General features: G+C 40.6%; 1 protein-coding gene across 1 annotated transcript; it reads right to left on the bottom strand.

Annotated features, from left to right (window-relative positions):
- Nucleotides 1–571: 571 nt before the first annotated feature.
- On the bottom strand, nt 572–922 carry LOC147964727 (ethylene-responsive transcription factor CRF1-like). The gene has a single exon (XM_087530131.1). It carries the CDS (start codon nt 920–922, stop codon nt 572–574), a length of 351 nt encoding a protein of 116 aa, XP_087386257.1.
- Between the last annotated feature and the right edge of the window lie 20,706 nt (nt 923–21,628).

The raw sequence follows: 21,628 nt of genomic DNA on the forward strand, positions 1-21,628 counted from the left end.
AAAGCTCGTTTTACAGGTTCGGTGCAGCTCCTATTTAACTTTCCATGCTCCTTGAATATGTCCCCATTATCCCGTGTTTGGTCTTCATTTCTCCTCTGCATGTTCGCACTCGTGGTTTTAAATCTCAATATGGCAAGAAAAATATACTACTAGTAATACTCACGCATTTTATGGGCAACATTAAAGCACTCGTCTGCCATGTTAGAGCATCTCCAACAGAAGCGCAACACGCGGCACTTTAAAAAAGCGTTTATAGTGCTGAGATCGAGAAGTAGAGATAGAGACTAGAGACTAGAGACTAGAGGATAGTTCTCAACATAGATATAACATAGATAGATAAAAAAAATAGATAGTTCAACTACTCCTCGTCGTCCAACTCCTCCTCGGTGATGTCCTCCTCCGACGTCTCAATGTAGGCACGAAGGTACCGATCATCGTCGGATTCCCAGGGCGACGATGCTCCTAGCCTCATGCTGAATTGAGCGTCCGCTTTTCACGTTGGCTTGTCCTCGCGATAGGCGGCTCGCTCCGCCCTCCTTTGCGCGTAGAACTCGCGCTCGTTGATGATGTCCTACGAGAAGCATTGGCACCACAGCGCTATGGCTTCCTCCTCCATCACGGCGATGCCGAGGCGGTGCTCCCGCCTCCAGTTGTCGCGACGATCCTCGTTGGTGATAAGCCACGACAGAGGCGCGAGCTCCTGCACCCGCTCCCGCGTCGGCACATTGGGGAAGTTCAATGTTCTATGAGGCCACCGGAGGCACCACACCGCCGCGTCGTACACGCGGGCGGACTTGTTGGCGGTGTCGAAATTGCCGAGGCCGAGGCGCATCCCGCGGAACCGAATCTCGATGGAGAAGCCGCCGGAGGGGCACGCGCAGATGCCGCAGTATCCCCAAGTTTCCCGGCGACGCGGCAGCATGGTGGCGTGGCGGCGACGAGGCGAGAAAGAGCGGGGAGAGAGTGGTGGCAAGGCACAGAGCAGGGAGAGAGCGGTGGCAAGGCACAGAGCGGGGAGAGATCGGTGGCAAGGCACAGAGCGGTGGGAGGGCGTTGGATTTTATAAAGCACGCCAGACGCCACGCGCCAAAACTAGCGCGCGCCTAGCCGATTTTTTCCCCGCGCGCGCAATCCTTTCCCGACGTCCCTGCTATCTCTACTCTCTTCTCTAGTGTTATATTTATTTTATATTTAATATTTCTCTCTACTTCTCTACTCTCTACTCTTTTTTTCTATTAAAAAACAGAGTTGGTGATGATGGCGTGCCTGCCATCCTGCAATACAGGCCATCCGATTTATATCCGGCAGATAGGAAGGAAACTATGGCAATTTTGCAGAAAGATACCCATACCCCTCTCCAGATTTGCAAATAAGGCCTTCCCTCATTCATCCATTTCTCCCACAAAATAAACTACTCATACAAATGCATATTTATGCGTGCAACGCATGGGCATCTTGCTAGTTCTAAAAAACTTTTCATCATTGCCACACTAGTGGTTGCAGATGAAGAACCTACCCAAGCACAGCGCGATACAGGAGCGACGCACAATTACAAGTTGATATTTTGTTGGACAATGGAGGCTATAACCAATTACTTTTATGGGAACAATAGCAACCAGGAAATTTGAAGGGTAGGTATGAACAAAATTGGAATTGCACATGTACTGCTAAGTGATTCAATACACACATTACCAATCGAGGAGGAGAACGATGGTCATGGCGGCCTCTATGCATCATGGTCGGCAACGGGAGTCAGTTCATTTTCCACGACGGTGGTGCTTCTATGCTTGGCGTCGGCTTCCGGGAAGCAGATTTGAGATCGTGGAAGACGGTGTCGGGGAAGAGGCTCCGTGTACGACGACGATAGTGGACTGGCTCCAATGCGGCATACGAGGTCGCTGATGAGGCAGATGCGCTGCGGTGGACGAGTGTGCCGATTTAGAAGGGGAGGAGCACGAAGGCTGCGGTGCCGTGGAGAAGTCTATTTTGCGGTGGGTACAGAAAATGGGGAGTATTTAGGTGTACTACTCTGGGTGCCGGGGTGGGGTTGGCTGGGTAGGGTGAACATGAAGTTATGAAAATAGCCCCCTACCAAGCGTCATCCGTAGGCCTGTTCTGAAGGCTATGATGGTAACTTCGCACTACTCGAATCAGGGTCATGGGAGATTTTCCGCCGACCTCAAAATTTTGTGACACTGAACTCCCCGTGTGGCGTGCTGGGTGATTGGTCTAAGCAACTAGCGAGTAGTAATAGTAACTACTAGTACTCCCTCCGTTTTTATTAACTTTGCATATTAGGTTTGACCGAAGTCAAACTTCCTAAAGTTTTACCAAGTTTATAGAAAAAGATAAGCATTTACCATAAAAAATATGTATGATGTGAAAGTACATTCAATAATGAATCTAATGGTATTTATTTGTTACTATATTGTATATGTTAATACTTTTTGTTATACACTTTCTGAGAGTTTACAAAACTTGACTTTGACCAATGCTAATACGCGGACTTAAATAAAAACGGAGGCAGTACACATTTGTTTTCTTAGTTTGTAATGAATTAATCATTTGTTGTAATTGTGAAATAAATATATTAGGCTATTGACTTCGAATGTAATGGTCTATACAATTCAATAGTTGCAATCATTGTTGAATTCCAAGATGTATACGGGGTCTATAGTGCTTCACAATATGCTCAAACTCACATAATCCTAGTCAATGAGAATCTAAATGCATTTCATAGTTATTACATTGAAGGATGCAACAAAACCAACCATAACTATCATGGAAGTGTCACGGCAGATGTCCTCATGGAAGGACTTAGTTGTGGAGCCATTGCGACGAGGTTAGCTTAAAGGGGTTAAACGGACAAAGGACACGGAGAGTTTATACTGGTTCGGCCCCTTGCGGTGAAGGTAAAGGCCTACTCCAGTTTGAGGTGGTATTGCTAGGGTTTCGATTACCAGGGAGCAAACACGCTTTGCCTGCCTTTCGACTTGTTTTCTCTTGCCCTAAGCCGCTGCTGGGACGTCCCCTTATATACATGGGTTGACGCCCTGCGGCCTACGAGTCCCGGCCGTCTCATACAACGTGTCCGGCTCGGTGACTTATCTTACATGCCTTACATTACAAATCTACATGTACATGGTGGTTTACACTTTATGGGCTATAAGCCGCCTCCGGGTTTAGGCCTTTTACTAAGCCTATATACGAACCGCCATCGTTAATATCCTCTTGGACTTTATCCAGATGAACCGCCATAGGGATGACCCGGCCCCTCCTGGGCGGGTCATATCTGATAGTCATATCCCCAACATTAGGCCCCAGGTTGATTTGAATTTATTCATGTCAATCTTCAACACTTAGAAAAATCCTTCTTTATCTGTTGTGAAACAGTGTAACCCGTCATGACATCATCTCCAGAAATTTCGGAAAAACTCCATGACGTCATCTACCATTAACTTCGCACGTGACATAACGTATCTTTAACGGATATTTATCTTTAATGATCTCCCAAAAATTGAGGCGTTCAATTAGTTGGATAATCATCATTTGGCCTCCTTGTTTTTCGCGCCCACCTGTTACTCTTTTCCTTATAAATAGGGTCAAGCCGCCCTCTTCTCATTCTCCTCTCTTCTCCTTCTCATCTTCCACCTTCCTTTGTGACGCGTCTGTGCTTCTGAACACCGGCGCTGCTGTGAAGCTCATCGTCTTCCTCGACCTCGGCCGCTACATCACCCTGTACTGGACCAGAAAACTGCAGCGCCTCTTTGCTGTTCCATATATCCAGTAAGTACTTCTTTTCTATCTCTGTTGTAACGGATCTCCATTAGGGTTTCTCTGTTCATCGATGTTCATCACCGTTCTTCCTCTTCATCATCCCAAAACCATAGTTTTGATCTGAAAGTAGTACAAACCTCGCGCGGTAGCAGTTTTAGCACCTATTTTTATACTAGAATATATCCTTGTCGCAGCGGATCTCATCCAAGCACCTCCACTTTCCTGCTGCCACCACTTTACATTTAGGATTTATTTCCTTTTTCCTGAACTGCCGCAGATTCAATCTCGTAGCTTCAATCTGCAAAACTTGTTTGTCTCCATACTTAGTAAAATTTTGCTCTTGTCAGATCTTTGAATACCAGTACGTGTCATGGCGGCTTACATATCCGGTTTACAATTAATCATATATCATTAGTCCTCACTTAAGCCGCCATTCTGAACGTATACTACAACTGTTAACTTATGATTTCACTAACTGATTTGAACCGGCAAATTACTTCCTCCCTTTAGGTTTTCCTTCTTTCACCATGCCGCCAAAGACAGTCTATACATGCAATTGGGTCCCCTCCATCGTCACTGAGGGCACATTCAAAGACTTTGTCAAAGTCGGGTACTTACCTACAAAGAGTGTTATGCATTACCGCACTCCTGAACCGAGCGTGGAAAGACCTTAGCCAAAGGATGGCAAAGTCATTGTATTCACTGATCACATGAACCGGGGTTTCTCACCGCCCAGCTCATAGTTTTTCCGAGAAGTTCTGTATTTTTTCCAACTCCATCCTCAAGACATCGGACCCAATTTCGTGTCAAATATTTGTAACTTTCAAGTCTTCTGCGAAGTATACCTTCAAGAGGAGCCCAGCATCGACCTCTTTAGAGAATATTTCTATTTAAACCACCAGAATGAGTTCACCAACGGACCCAGTTTGGAACTTGGTGGAATATCAATTCAACGTAGAAGAGACGCCATTTTCCCTTATGCACTCCTGGCGAGTCACCCAAAGGATTGGAATCAAACATGCTTTTACTGCAAAGATACCTCTCCGGCTGACGAGAATCCACTACTAGGGTTACCATGTCGAGCGCCTGGACTCAAAGCACAATCTTCCTGAGAAGCTTACCATCGCTGAACGGGCAAAACTTGCTCAGCTCTGCTAGGAAACGGCTTAACTGGTGTTGACCTGGTCAGGTGCTGGGTTTCTTGGCGGATCATCCCTTTGAGTCGCCGCTCCGGCTTAATGTGCGCTTACACTGGTGATGTAAAGGATCCACTGCGCCACAGCTCTGCACCATTAGCCGACGAGGCAGTAGATGAAATGGTTACGTCTCTTCTGAATAATGAAGATCCAGAAGTTTGCAATTAAACTGGTCTGGCCCCTTTCTGCAAGATTAACCCGCCACTGGATGTGAGTCTCTGAACTTATTTACCTTTACCTCATTATTCAAACATTCTACTCAACCTTTGATAACTTTTACAGGCTAAGTATGATTTTTGGAAAAAGGCATATGATCATGAAGCTACCAAGAAGGCCAGGGCTGCCAAGGAAGCCACCAGGAAAACCGTCAAGAAGATCACTAAGAAAAAGAAGAAACCAAGCGCCTCTGATCTGCTTAAGCTGGATGACACCTCTGAGTCAGAGGTAGCCCTTGACTCTCTTGGCTTGTTTTTCAACTATCTTATTGACATTGACTATTATCAGGATGACACGAGAGCCAGCCAAGTAGTTGAAGAAGAGGTAACTATTATTTCCTCCGACTCTGAACCTTTGCCAAGACAGAAACTTCGGTGAGTAACCCGGAAAGTAAGGTTTTCACACCCCTTGGCTTATTTAGATCCTCACTTTCTTTTGAAATGACAGCAACACGAGAGTCGACGTCAGACCCGGACGAGCGGAGGTGAAGAATTATCCTCTGGTTTACCAAACACTCCCGCTCCTCGAAAACGCCAAAACGAGGTTCTTTTAACCTTAACTCTTTTATTTACTGGTCGGTCTCTTTCGCCAGCCACTCAATTCCTTTGATTCAAACTTCCAGGAGATTTCTTGTTCTTCCTCTGGCAATTTATCTCAAACCCAGCTACCGGCTTTCAAGACTGCCCATGGGTAAGAACAATTACCTTTCTCCTATACTTTTATATCCTCACCATTATACTGACTTGTCCTAACTCTTTTAGTGGACAAGCAAAGCCTAACAAGAAAGCAAAGGTGACCAAGCCGGCTGAAGACCCTAAAATTGCTGAACCGGACCAGCAAGCTTCTGCACCAGAAGCCTCTGAACAACAACCAGAAGATCCTACTTCTAACACTCAAGCTGAGATGCCTGACCTCTCTATTGATCAAACCAACATTGACTCTTTTAATATTGAACCGTCAAGCTCACTTAAACCGCCAGAGACTTGCGCTAACGACGTTCTGATCACTGGCACTGGTTTTACTGAACCGGGGAACCCATCTGTTTTAGCCAAACATTCTGCCAAGCAAAAAGTCATCGAGAGACGGAAAGTGAGGTTTGATATCTCCCACTATGCTCAATTGAGTAGCAGTGAAAAATTGTCTGGTTATCTCAACCAAGTACACTCCAGCGCGACTTGGAAATTGAGATAGTGAAACAGATGCACCAGAAATATGAGGTATGTCGTCCGGCTTTAAATAAGTTATGTACATCCTGCCAGCCCCCAAGTCTTCTGATTACCATAAGATTGAATAATCTGTAGACTTATAAGAATCCATAAGTTTCTGTCCTAGACTCCCTCCAAGTCCGGTTTAAAACTAAACCGGATGCTGAAATAGCATAATTTTGCATCCGTAGTCCCCAAGGGCCGGTTTAATTAGCATGAATGAGTCGGTCCTATTTATCACTGTATAGCCCCCATGAGTCGGCTGAGACTGTTTACAACACATCTGGCTCATCATTACTAAGATACAAGAAATATGCATTAGCCCCCAAGTGCCAAGTAGTGTTGCTTGCAAAGTGCTTGGGACTTTATTCATAAGAGCTGTTTCTTTGAAAAATTGTTTTGACAGACATTAGCCCCCAAGTGCCAAGTGTTGTTGCTTGCAAAGGACTTGGGACTTTTATTGTTGTAATCCTGATATAAATGTGTTGGTAACTCTGTGCTTCATACAAGCTGCTACTGCTGAACTGGAGTCTCAATTGAACGATGCAAAGACCCGGCTAGCGGCTCAGGAAACCGAGACCCGGAAAGCTGACTCAAAATTCCAGTTTAGCGTAGCTGAGTCAGAAAAACTGAAGACCCATTTTTTGGCGGAGAAAAAGACATGGGCTGAAGAGAAGACTTATGATCCAGTAACCCCGAGGTGACAATAATCGGGACCACTCCCGGTGATGACTATAGTTTGATGAGTTCATGTATTCACTAAGTGTTAATGCTTTGTTCCGGTACTCTATTAAAAGGAGGCCTTAATATCCCTTAGTTTCCAATAGGACCCTGCTGCCACGGGAGGGTAGGACAAAAGATGTCATGCAAGTTCTTTTCCATAAGCACGTATGACTATATTCGGAATACATGCCCAAATTACATTGATGAACTGGAGCTAGTTCTGTGTCACCCTATGTTATAACTATTGCATGAGGAATCGCATCCGACATAATTATCCATCACTGATCCATTGCCTACGAGCTTTTGACATATTGATCTTTGCTTAGTTACTTCTCCGTTGCCACTATTACAATCACTACAAAACCAATACTGTTACTTTTGCCACCATTACTGTTACTTCCATATTACCTTGCTACCAAATACTTTGCTGCAGATATTAAGTCTTTCAGGTGCGGTTGAATTGACAACTCAATTTTTAATACTTGAGAATATTCTTTGGCTCCCCTTGTGTCGAATCAATAAATTTTGGTTGAATACTCTACCCTCGAAAACTGTTGTGATCCCCTATACTTGTGGGTTATCAAGACTATTTTCTGGCGCCGTTGCCGGGGAGCATAGCTCTATTCTTTGAGTCACTTGGGATTTATATCTGTTGATCACTATGAAGAACTTGAAATATGAAAGAACCAAGATTTATCCCTCAACTGCGAGGGGAGGTAAGGAAGTGCCATCTAGCTCTGCACTTGATTCACCTTCTGTTATGAGTAAACTTGCGACACCTACACCTGCTATTCATTTTGATATGTCGCATGTTATTGATGATGCCACTTCTGCTATGCATGATGCTTATGATGAAACTACTTCTATGCTTGATAATATTGTGCCACTAGATGAATTTCTTGATGAATAACTTGCTAGGGTTAGAGAGAATGAAATTACTGAAACTGATAATATTGATGAAAGTGATGATGAAGATTCTCCCCCTAGATATGAATTGCTTGTTGTGCCTGAGGGTTATGTTATGGATGAAGAAACTGCTAGAGACTTTTTATCTTGCAATGATAGATATGATCTTAAGAAACTGTTAGCTAAAATGAAAGAAAAGTCTTTCAATGCTAGAATGAAATATGACCCTGCTTTTGCTGCTTCACCTATCTGTATCTCTGATAAGGATTATGATTTCTCTGTTGATCCTAAGTTAATTAATTTTGTTGAATCTGATCCTTTTTATGGCTATGAGTCTGAAACTCTTGTGGAACATCTTACTAAATTAAATGATATAGCCACCCCATTCACTAATGATGAGAAAACTCGCTGTTACTTTATCATTAAGTTGTTTCCGTTCTCATTAAAGGGTGATGCTAAAATATGGTTTAATTCTCTTGATCCTGGTTGTGTACATAGTCCATAGGATATGATTTATTACTTCTCTGCTATATACTTCCCCGCTCATAAGAAACAAGCTGCCTTAAGGGAAATATATAATTTTGTGCAAATTGAAGAAGAGAGTCTCCCACAAACTTGGTGGAGGCTTCTCCGATTACTTAATGCTTTGCCTGATCATCCTCTCAAGAAAAATGAAATACTTGATATCTTTTATAATGGACTAACCGATGCTTCCAGAGACCACCTGGATAGTTGTGCTAGTTGTGTTTCAGGGAAAGAACTGTTGATCAAGCTGAACTGCTATTGAATAATATGTTGAGTAATGAAAATGATTGGACACTTCCTGAACCAACTCCTAAGCCATCTCCGAAGAAAAGGGGTATTCTATTTCTCAGTCCTGAAGATATGCAAGAGGCAAAGAAATCTATGAAAGAAAAAGGTATTAAAGCTGAAGATGTTAATAATTTACCACCTATTGAAGAAATACATGGTCTTGATAACCCGACACAAGTAGTAAAGGTAAATTCTCTCTATAGATTTGATAAGGGTGAAATCCCATCTACTAAATTTACTAGCCAATGCTTGGATGAGTTTGATAATTTTATGGTTAAACAAGAAGACTTCAATGCTTATGTTGGTAGACAATTGAAACATAATGCTTATATGATTGAACACTTGAGTGATTATATGTCTAGAGTTAAAGGTGAACTTAAACTTATTAGTAAACATGCTTCTATGTTACCACTCAAGTAGAACAAGTACTTAAAGCTCAGAATGATTTGCTCAATGAATTAGATAATAAGAAAAATGATAATGCTATTAGAGTTGTGACTAGATGGGGTAGAATGACTCAGGAACCTTTGTATCCTGAGGGCCACCCTAAGAGAATTGAGCAAGATTCTCAGAGAACTAATGTTGATGTACCTAGTTCTTCTAAGAAGAAGAAAAAGAAAAATGATAGGACTTTGCATGCTTCTAGTGAACCTATTGTTGACACACCTAAGAATCCCAATGATATTTCTATTTCTGATGCTGAAACACAATCTGGTAATGAAGATGAACCTAGTGATAATATTAATGATGATGTTCATGTTGATGCTCAACCTAGCAATAACAACGATGTAGAGATTGAACCTGTTGTTGATCTTGATAACCCACAATCAAAGAATCAACGTTATGATAAGAGAGACTTCGTTGCTAGGAAGCACGATAAATAAAGAGAACCATGGGTTCAGAAATCCATGCCTTTTCCTCCTAAACCATCCAAGAAAAAGGATGATGAGGATTTCGAGCACTTTGCTGAAATGATTAGACCTATCTTTTTGTGTATGCGTCTGACTGATATGCTCAAAATGAATCCTTATGCTCAGTACATGAAAGATATTGCTACAAATGAAAGAATGATACCAGAAGCTCAAATTTCCACCATGCTTGCTAATTATACTTTTAAGGGTGGAATACCAAAGAAACTAGGAGATCCGGAGTATCAACTATACCATGCTCCATTAAAAGAAACTATGTTAAAACTGCCTTATGTGATCTCGGAGCCGGTGTTAGTGTTATGCCTCTCTCTTTATATCGTAGACTTGATTTGAATAAGTTGACACCTACTGAAATATCTTTGCAAATGGCTGATAAATCAACTGCTATACATGTCGGTATTTGTGAGGATGTGCCTGTTGTGGTTGCAAACGTTACTATTTTAACGGACTTTGTTATTCTTGATATTCCCGAGGACGATAGCATGTCTATTATTGTTGGTAGACCCTTTTTGAATACTGCAGGGGCTGTTATTGGTTGCAACAAAGGCAATGTCACTTTTCATGTTAATGGTAATGAGAATATGATAGACTTTCCGAGGAAACAATCTCAAGTCTACAGTATTAATTCTATTGGAAAAACTTCAACGATTACTATTGGAGGTTTTGAATTTCTTCTTCCTACTATCAAGAAGAAATATGATATTCTTATTGTTGGGGACGTGCATATCCCCGTTGAGGTAACTTAGTGCTATTCGAAAATTCTCCGGTTTCATGTTATTCGGAAAGAGTTTGTTAACAGGACTTGATCAACCTTGTTAGTGGATTCCTTTTGATGAGCATGAGATGGATGAAGTTAGAAAGCACAACTCTTTGTACCCTCTTTTTACTTTCTGTTATTTAGATTAAATAAAGCAAAAATAGTATTTTTTGTCTATTTTCTGAATTATCCTTGCAATAAAAAATACCCTGAAAATAAAAGTTCTCCAAATGTCCTGAAAATTTTATATGATTTTTTCTAGAATATTTAAGAATATTTGGCACTAAGAACACACCAGGGGGACCCACCATGTGACCACGTGGGTGGAGGGCGCGCTGCTACCTCTTGAGCACTGCGTTGGTTTTCCCTTGACGAGGAAAGGGTGATGCAGTAAAGTAGCGTATGTATTTCCCTCAGTTTTTGAGAACCAAGGTATCAATCCAGTAGGAGACTACACGCAAGTCCCTCGTACCTACACAAACAAATAAGAACCACGCAACCAACGCGATAAAGGGGTTGTCAAGCCCTTCACGGTCACTTATGAGAGTGAGATCTGACAGAGATAATAATAATAAGATAAATATTTTTGGTATTTTTATGATATAGATTGAAAGTAAAATAAATTGGAAACTTATATGATTAAAGATAGACCCGGGGGCCATAGGTTTTGCTACCTCTTGAGCACTGCGTTGGATTTCCTTGAAGAGGAAAGGATGATGCAGCAAAGTAGCGTAAGTATTTCCCTCAATTTTTGAGAACCAAGGTATCAATCCAGTAGGAGGCTACACGTGAGTCCCTCGTACCTGCACAAAACAAATAACTCCTCGCAACCAACGCGATAAGGGGTTGTCACTCCCTTCACGGTCACTTACGAGAGTGAGATCTGATAGATATGATAAGATAATATTTTTGGTATTTTTGTGATAAAGATGCAAAGTAAAATAAAAGCAAAGTAAAAAAGCAAAGGAAATAACTAAGTATTGGAAGATTAATATGATGAAGATAGACCCGGGGGCCATAGGTTTCACTAGTGGCTTCTCTCAAGAGCATAAGTATTTTACAGTGGGTGAACGAATTACTGTTGAGCAATTGACAGAATTGAGCATAGTTATGAGAATATCTAGGTATGATCATGTATATAGGCATCACATCCGAGACAAGTAGACCGACTCCTGCCTGCATCTACTACTATTACTCCACTCATTGACCGCTATCCAGCATGCATCTAGAGTATTAAGTTCATGAAAACAGAGTAACGCCTTAAGCAAGATGACATGATGTAGAGGGATAAATTCATGCAATATGATAAAAAACCATCTTGTTATCCTCGATGGCAACAATACAATACGTGCCTTGCTGCCCCTACTGTCACTGGGAAAGGACACCGCAAGATTGAACCCAAAGCTAAGCACTTCTCCCATTGCAAGAAAGATCAATCTAGTAGGCCAAACCAAACTGATAATTTGAAGAGACTTGCAAAGATAACCAATCATACATAAAATAATTCAGAGAAGATTCAAATATTGTTCATAGATAAACATGATCATAAACCCACAATTCATCGGTCTCAACAAACACACCGCAAAAAGAAGATTACATCGAATAGATATCCACAAGAGAGGGGGAGAACATTGTATTGAGATCCAAAAAGAGAGAAGAAGCCATCTAGCTAATAACTATGGACCCGAAGGTCTGAGGTAAACTACTCACACTTCATCGGAGTGGCTATGGTGTTGATGTAGAAGCCCTCCGTGATGGATGCCCCCTCCGGCGGAGCTTCGGAATAGGCCCCAAGATGGGATCTCGTGGATACAGAAAGTTACGGCGGTGGAATTAGGGTTTTTGGCTCCGTATTTGATCGTTTGGGGGTACGTAGGTATATATAGGAGGAAGGAGTACGTCGGTGGAGCAACAGGGGGCCCACGAGGGTGGAGGGCGCGCCTGGGGGGTAGGCGCGCCCCCTACCTCGTGGCTTCCTCCTTTATTTCTGGACGTAGGGTCCAAGTCTCCTGGATCATGTTCGTTCCGAAAATCACGTTCCCGAAGGTTTCATTCCGTTTGGACTCCATTTGATATTCTTTTTCTGCGAAACTCCGAAATAGGAAAAAAACAGCAATTCTGGGTTGGGCCTCTGGTTAATAGGTTAGTCCTAAAACTAATATAAAAGTGGATAATAAAGCCCAATAATGTCCAAAACAGTAGATAATATAGCATGGAGCAATCAAAAATTATAGATATGTTGGAGACATATCAGGTTTCACTAGTGGCTTCTCTCGAGATAGCATAAGTATTACGGTGGGTGAACAAATTACTGTCGAGCAATTGATAGAAAAGTGCATAATTATGAGAATATCTAGGCATGATCATGTATATAGGCATCACGTCCGCGACAAGTAGACCGAAACGATTCTGCATCTACTACTGTTACTCCACACATTGACCGCTATCCAGCATGCATCTAGAGTATTAAGTTCATAAGAACAGAGTAATGCATTAGGCAAGATGACATGATGTAGAGGGATAAACTCAAGCAATATGATATAAACCCCATCTTTTTATCCTCGATGGCAACAATACAATACGTGCCTTGCTGCCCCTACTGTCACTGGGAAACGACACCGCAAGATTGAACCCAAAGCTAAGCACTTCTCCCATTGCAAGAAAGATCAATCTAGTAGGCCAAACCAAACTGTTAATTCGAAGAGACTTGCAAAGATAAACCAATCATACATAAAAGATTTCAGAGAAGAATCAAATATTGTTCATAGATAAACATGATCATAAACCCACAATTCATCGGATCTCGACAAACACATCATAAAAAGAGTTACATCGAATAGATCTCCAAGAAGATCGAGGAGAACATTGTATTGAGATCCAAAGAGAGAGAACAAGCCATCTAGCTAGTAACTATGGACCCGAAGGTCTGAAGTAAACTACTCACACATCATCGGGGGGGCCATGGAGTTGATGTACAGGCCCTCCGTGATCGATTCCCCCTCTGGCGGAGCTCCGGAAAAGGCCCTAAGATGGGATCTCTTAGGTATAGAAGGTTGCGGCGGTGGAAATAGGGTTTCGTGGTGCTCCTGGATGTTTTCGGGGTATATGAATATATATAGGAGGAAGAAGTAGGTCGGTGGAGCCACGAGGGGCCCACGAGGGTGGAGGGCGCGCCCCCCTGCCTCGTGGCTTCCTTGTTGGTTGCTTGACGTCCACTCCAAGTCCCCTGGATCACGTTTGTTCCAAAAATAACTCTCCCGAAGGTTTTATTCCATTTGATATTCCTTTTCTGCGAAAACATGAAATAGGCAAAAAAACAGCAATTTGCACTGGCCTTGGGTTAGTAGGTTAGTCCCAAAAATATTATAGAAGTGTATAAATAAGCCCATTAACATCCAAAACAGATAATATAATAGCATGGAATAATAAAAAATTATAGATATGTTGGAGACATATCAAGCATCCCCAAGCTTAATTCCTACTCATCCTCGAGTAGGTAAATGATAAAAACAGAATTTTTGATGTGGAATGCTACCTAGCATAATTCTCAATGTAATTTTCTTTATTGTGGCATGAATATTCAGATCCGAGAGATTCAAGACAAAAGTTTAATATTGACATAAAAATAATAATACTTCAAGCATACTAACTAAGCAATCATGTCTTCTCAAAATAACATGGCAAAAGAAAGTTCATCCCTACAAAATCATATAGTTTGGTCATGCTCCATTTTCGTCACACAAGAATGCTCTCATCATGCACAACCCCGATGACAAGACAAGAAATTGTTTCATACTTTAGTAATCTCAAACTTTTTTCAACTTTCACGCAATACATGAGTGTGAGCCATGGATATAGCACCATGGGTGGAATAGAATAATGATAGGGGGTTATGTGGATAAGAAAAAAGGAGAAAGTCTCACATTGACGAGGCTAATCAACGGGCTAGGGAGATGCCCATCAATTGATGTCAATGCAAGGAGTAGGGATTGCCATGCAACAGATGCACTAGAGCTATAAATGTATGAAAGCTCAACAAAAGAAACTAGGTGGGTGTGCATCCAACTTGCTTGCTCACGAAGACCTAGGGCATTTGAGGAAGCCCATTATTGGAATATGCAAGCCAAGTTCTATAATGAAAAATTCCCACTAGTATATGAAAGTGACAAAACAAGAGACTCTCTATCATAAAGATCATGGTGTTACTTTGAAGCACAAGTGTGGAAAAAAGGATAGTAACATTGCTCCTTTTATTTCTTTTCTTTGGGGGGGGGGCTTTCTTTTTTTGGCCTTTCTTTTTTTTTATTTGGGACAATGCTCTATTTATGATGATCATCACACTTCTATTTATTTACAACTCAATGATTACAACTCGATACTAGAACAAGATATGACTCTATATGAATGCCTCCGGCGGTGTACCGGGAAGGGCAATGAATCAAGAGTGACATGTATGAGAAAGTATGCATGGTGGCTTTGCCACAAATACGATGTCAACGACATGATCATGCAAAGCAATATGACAATGATGAAGCGTGTCATGAATGAAACGGTGGAAAGTTGCATGGCAATATATCTCGGAATGGCTATGGAAATGCCATAATAGGTAGGTATGGTGGCTGTTTTGAGGAAGATATAAGGAGGTTTATGCATGATAGAGCATATCATATCACGGGGTTAGGATGCACCGGCGAAGTTTGCACCAACTCTCAAGGTGAGAAAGGGCAATGCACGGTACCGAGGAGGCTAGCAATGATGGAAGGGTGAGAGTGCGTATAATCCATGGACTCAACATTAGTCATAAAGAACTCACATACTTATTGCAAAAATCTACAAGTCATAAAAAACCAAGCACTACGTGCATTCTCCTAGGGGATAGATTGGTAGGAAAAGACCATCGCTCGTCCCCGGCCGCCACTCATAAGGAAGACAATCTAAGAACACCTCATGTTTCAAATTTGTTACACAACGGTTACCATACGTGCATGCTACGGGACTTGTAAACTTCAACACAAGTATTTCTCAAATTCACAATTACTCAACTAGCACACCCTAATATCACCACCTTTATATCTCAAAACAATTATCAAGTATCAAACTTCTCATAGTATTCAATGCACTTTCTATGATAATTTTTATTATACACATCTTGGATGCCTATCATATTAGGACTAGTTTCATAACCAAAGCAAATTACCATGCTGTTCCAAAGGACTCTCAAAATGATATAAGTGAATCATGAGAGATCAATAATTTCTATAAAATAAAACCACCACCGTGCTCTAAAAGATATAAGTGAAGCACTAGAGCAAAATTATCTAGCTCAAAAGATATAAGTGAAGCACATAGATTATTCTAATAAATTTCAATTCATGTGAGTCTCTTCCAAAAGGTGTGTACAGCAAGGATGATTGTGTTAAACTAAAAATCAAAGACTCAAATCATACAAGGTGCTCCAAGCAAAACACATATCATGTGGTGAATAAAAATATAGCCTCAAGTAAAGTTACCGATAGAAGAAGATGAAAGAGGGGATGCCTTCCGGGGCATCCCCAAGCTTAGGCTTTTGGTTGTCCTTGAATTTTACCTTGGGGTGCCATGGGCAACCCCAATATTAGTCTCTTGCCACTCCTTATTCCATAATCCATCAAATCTTTACCCAAAACTTAAAAACTTCACAACACAAAACTTAAACAGAAAATCTCATGAGCTTCGTTAGTATAAGAGAACAAACCACCACTTAAGGTACTGTAATGAACTCATTCTTTATTTATTTTGGTGTTAAACCTACTGTATTCCAACTTCTCTATGGTTCATAACCTCTGATACTAGGCATAGATTCATCAAAGTAAGCAAACAACACACGAAAAACAGAAACTGTCAAAAACAGAACAGTTTGTAGTACTCTGTAGGTTTCGAATACTTCTATAATCTCAAAAATTCTAAAATAAATTGCTGGACGTGAGGAATTTATCTATTAATCATATGCGAAAAGAATCAACTTAATCTCACTTTCTAGTAAAAAATGGAAGCAAATCTCGTGAGCTCTAAAGTTTCTGTTTTTTACAGCAAGATCGCAAAGACTTTCCCCAAGTCTTCCCAAAGGTTCTACTTGGCACAAACACTAATTAAAAGCATAAAACCACATCTAAACAGAGTCTATATGAATTACTTATTACTAAACATAATCAGAAAGTAAGAAGCAAAAATGAAATTGGGTTTCCTCCCAACAAGCGATGTTGTTTAATGCCCCTAGCTAGGCATAAAAGCAAGAATAGATCGAGGAATTATCATATTTGGTATGCAATCCATAAGTGGTTCTCATAATAGATTCATAAGGTAATTTAATTTTCTTTCTAGGAAAGTGTTACATACCTTTCCTTAACGGAAATTGGAATCTAATATTTCCTTCTTTCATATCAGTAATTGCACCAATCGTTCTAAGGAAAGGCCTACCAAGAATAATAGGACATGAAGGATTACAATCAATATCAAGAACAATGAAATCTACGGCACATAATTCCTATTTGCAACAATAAGAAAATCATTAATTCTTCCCATAGGTTTCTTAATAGTGGAATCTGCAAGGTGCAAGTTTAAAGAACAATCATCAAATTCACGGTAACCTAACACATCACACAAAGTTTTTGGAATCATGGAAACACTAACACCCAAATCAAATAAAGCATAGCATTAATGATCTTTAATTTTAATAGTAGGTTCCCACTCATCATAAAGTTTTCTAGGGATGGAAACTTCCAAATCAAGCTTTTCTTAATAAGATTGCAGTAAAGCATCAACGATATGTTTGGTAAAAGCTTTATTTTGACTATAAGCATGCGGAGAATTTAGCACGGATTGCAACAAGGAAATAAAATCTATCAAAGAGCAATTATCATAATTAAATTCCTTGAAATCCAAAATAGTGGGTTCATTGCTATTTAAAGTTTTGACCTCTCCAATCCCACCTTTATTAATTTTTGCATCAAGATCTAAAAACTCTGAATCATTGGGACGCCTTTTAACTAAAGTTGACTCATCTCCAGTCCCATCATTATCAAGATTCATATTAAAAAACAAAGATTTAATAGGAGACACATCAATCACTTTTAGATCTTCATCCTTATTATCATCAAAACTAGAAGAACACGCTTTCACAAAGCAATCCTTTTTAGCACGCATCATAGTGGTTCTTTCTTTGCACTCATCAATGGAAATTCTCATGGATTTGAGAGACTCATTGATATCATGCTTAGGTGGAATAGTCTAAGTTTCAAAGAATCAACACCAAGATAAATTCTATCCACGTTCCTAGCCAACTCATCAATTTTAGACAGTTTTTCTTCAATCAAAGCATTGAAACTCTTTTGCGAACTAATAAATTATTTGATATTAGATTAAAAATCAGAGGGCATCTTATTATAATTTCCATAAAAATTGTGGTAGGAATTACTATAATTATTAGAGGAATTACTAGGAAATGGCCTAGGATTAAAATTACCTCTATACGTGTTATTACCAAAATTGTTCCTACCAACAAAATTCACATCCAGAGATTCATTATTATTCTCAATCAAAGTAGACAAAGGCATATCATTAGGATGATAAGAAACACTCTTATTAGCAAACAATTTCATAAGTTCATCCATCTTTCCACTCAAAACATTGATTTCTTCTATAGCATGCACCTTTTTACTAGTAGATCTTTCACTGTGCCATTGAGAATAATTAACCAGAATATTATCTAGGAGTTTAGTAGCTTCTCCTAAGGTGATTTCCATAAAAGTGCCTCCCGCAGCCGAATCTAAAAGATCTCTAGAATCAAATTCAATCCGGCATAAAAAAAATTTATAACCATCCAAAGATTCAAACCATGTGTAGGGCAATTACGTATCATTAATTTCATCCTCTCCCAAGCTTGTGCAACATGTTCATGATCAAGTTGCTTAAAATTCATAATATCATTTCTAAGAGAGATGATCTTAGCGAGAGGAAAATACTTAGAGATAAAAGCATCTTTGCACTTGTTCCAAGAATCAATACTATTTTTAGGAAAATACAAAAACCAAGTTTTAGCATGATCTCTAAGAGAAAACGAAAATAGCTTCAATTTAATAATATCGTTATCCACATCTTTCTTCTTTTGCATATCACACAAATCAACGAAGCTATTCAGATGGGTAGCGGCATCTTCACTAGGAAGGCCGGAAAACGGATCTTTCATGACAAGATTCAGCAAAGCAGCATTAATTTCACAAGATTCAGCATCGGTAAGAGGAGCAATCGGAGTGCTAATAAAATCATTATTGTTGGTATTGGAAAATTCACACAATTTAGTATTATCTTGAGCCATCGTGACAAACAATCCAACACACAAGCACACAAGAAGCAAGCGAAAAAAGACGAACTAGAAAATAGAAGAGGGACGGAAAAATAGGGCGAATAAAACGGCAAGGGTGAAGTGGGGGACAGGAAAACGAGAGGCAAATGGAAAATAATGTAATGCGAGGGATAAGAGTTTGTGATGGGTACTTGGTATGTCTTGACTTGATGTAGATCTCCCCGGCAACGGCGCGAGAAATCCTTCTTGCTACCTCTTGAGCACTGCGTTGGTTTTCCCTTGAAGAGGAAAGGGTGATGCAGCAAAGTAGCGTAAGTATTTCCCTCAGTTTTTGAGAACCAAGGTATCAATCCAGTAGGAGACTACACGCAAGTCCCTCGTACCTACACAAACAAATAAGAACCTCGCAACCAACGCAATAAAAGGGTTGTCAAGCCCTTCACGGTCACTTACGAGAGTGAGATCTAGAGATAATAATAATAAGATAAATATTTTTGGTATTTTTATGATATAGATTGAAAGTAAAAGATTGCAAAGTAGAATAAATTGGAAACTTATATGATAAAAGATAGACCCGGGGGTCATAGGTTTCATTAGTGGCTTCTCTCAAGATAGCATAAGTATTACGGTGGGTGAACAAATTACTATCGAGCAATTGATAGAAAAGTGCATAATTATGAGAATATCTAGGCATGATCATGTATATAGGCATCACATCTGCGACAAGTAGACCGAAATGACTCTGCATCTACTACTATTACTCCACACATCGACCGCTATCCAGCATGCATCTAGAGTATTAAGTTTATAAGAACAGAGTAATGCATTAGGCAAGATGACATGATGTAGAGGGATAAACTCAAGCAATATGATATAGAACCCATATTTTTATCCTCGATGGAAACAATACAATATGTGCCTTTCTGCCCCTACTGTCACTGGGAAAGGACACCGCAAGATTGAACCAAAGCTAAGCACTTCTCCCATTGCAAGAAAGATCAATCTAGTAGAGCAAACCAAACTGATAATTCGAAGAGACTTGCAAAGATAAACCAATCATACACAAAAGATTTCAAAGAAGAATCAAATATTGTTCATACATAAACTTTATCATAAACCCACAATTCATCGGATCTCGACAAACACACCGCAAAAAGAGTTACATCGAATAGATCTCCAAGAAGATCGAGGAGAATGTTGTATTGAGATCCAAAGAGAGAGAAGAAGCCATCTATCTAGTAACTATGGACCCGAAGGTCTCAAGTAAACTAGTCACACATCATAGGAGGGGCCATGGAGTTGATGTAGAGGCCCTTCGTGATCGATTCTCCCTCCGGCGGAGCTCCGGAAAAGGCCCCAAGATGGGATCTCTTTGGTACAGAAGGTTGTGGCAGTGGAAATAGGGTTTCGTGGTGCTCCTAGATGTTTTTGGGGTATATATATAGGAGGAAGAAGTAGGTCGGTGGAGCCACGAGGGGCCCACGAGGGTGGAGGGCGCGCCCCCTGCCTTGTGGCTTCCTCGTTGGTTGCTTGACGTCCACTCCAAGTCCCCTAGATCATGTTTGTTCCAAAGATAACTCTCCCGAAGGTTTTATTTCGTTTGGATTCCGTTTGATATTCTTTTTCTGCGAAACACTGAAATAGGCAAAAAAAACAGCAATTTGCACTGGGCCTTGGGTTAGTAGGTTAGTCCCAAAAATAATATAAAAGTGTATAAATAAGCCCATTAACATCCAAAACAGATAATATAATAGCATGGAACAATCAAAAATTATAGATACGTTGGAGATGTATCACACGCCCACCCCCCTGGGGCGCGCCCCCCTGCCTCATGGACCCCATGTGAGCCCCCTCCACTTATTCTTGCACCCACACACTTTGTCTTCCTCCAAAAAAAATCCTCCACTAGCTCAAACCCAAGTTCTAGCTCATCTTGCTGCTATTTTCGATCTCCTTGCTCAAAGCTCCATTCACAAAACTGCTTTGGGGGACTGTTCTTCCGTATGTGACTCCTCCAATGGTCCAATTTGTTTTTGTTCTAGTGCTTTATTTATTGCAATTTTTTGCTGCTGAAGTGACCATGTTCTTGAGCTTGCATGTCAAATTTATGTGGTCAAAAGTAGTTTTAATGCATGATATGGCCTCTAGGCACTAGTGGGAGTAGTTGCTATCAATCTTGTTGAGTTTGGTTCACTTTTATTTTGAGTTACTAAAAATTTCAGAAATTTTTCAGAGGAAGAAATATGTTTAGGAAAATGTACCAAGGTGGTTCCTCAAGAAAGCATGCATCTAGGCTCGCTATACGTGAGCCGGACTATGAACTACCGAGGGAAGCTCAAGTGCGGCCTTGCGAATGGCCGTAAGAGGAGTTTATGATCCATGCAGGCATCAAGGAAGAATTTGATGCGTATGTGCGTAACGCTGATATTGAGGGCTTCGTGTCAGATAAGTGCCCGCAATACCGCTACCTAACCGATTCATTTGTGAGAAGGTTTAAATTTATAGCCTCGCACAATTCTCACACTGTCCTATTTGATCTTTATGATCAATCATATACCATGGACCTAGAAGATTTTAGTACTGCTTGTAAACTCCCGCACTGGGGAAATGTTAGTGAACCTCGCAAATCTGAATATAAAGACTTTCATGCTATTATTACTGTGGGGGAATCTAGGGAAATCACACAAGTTACCATAGGGAGCATTCATTTTCCTTCCATACATTATTTTCCTCTCTTCGTGGGTAGATGCATTAACGGTAAAGAT

This window comes from Triticum urartu, chromosome 6A, assembly GCF_056163025.1.
Source record: "Triticum urartu cultivar PI428250 chromosome 6A, HENAU_Tu73, whole genome shotgun sequence".
In the NCBI taxonomy this organism is placed as follows: Eukaryota; Viridiplantae; Streptophyta; class Magnoliopsida; order Poales; family Poaceae; genus Triticum; species Triticum urartu.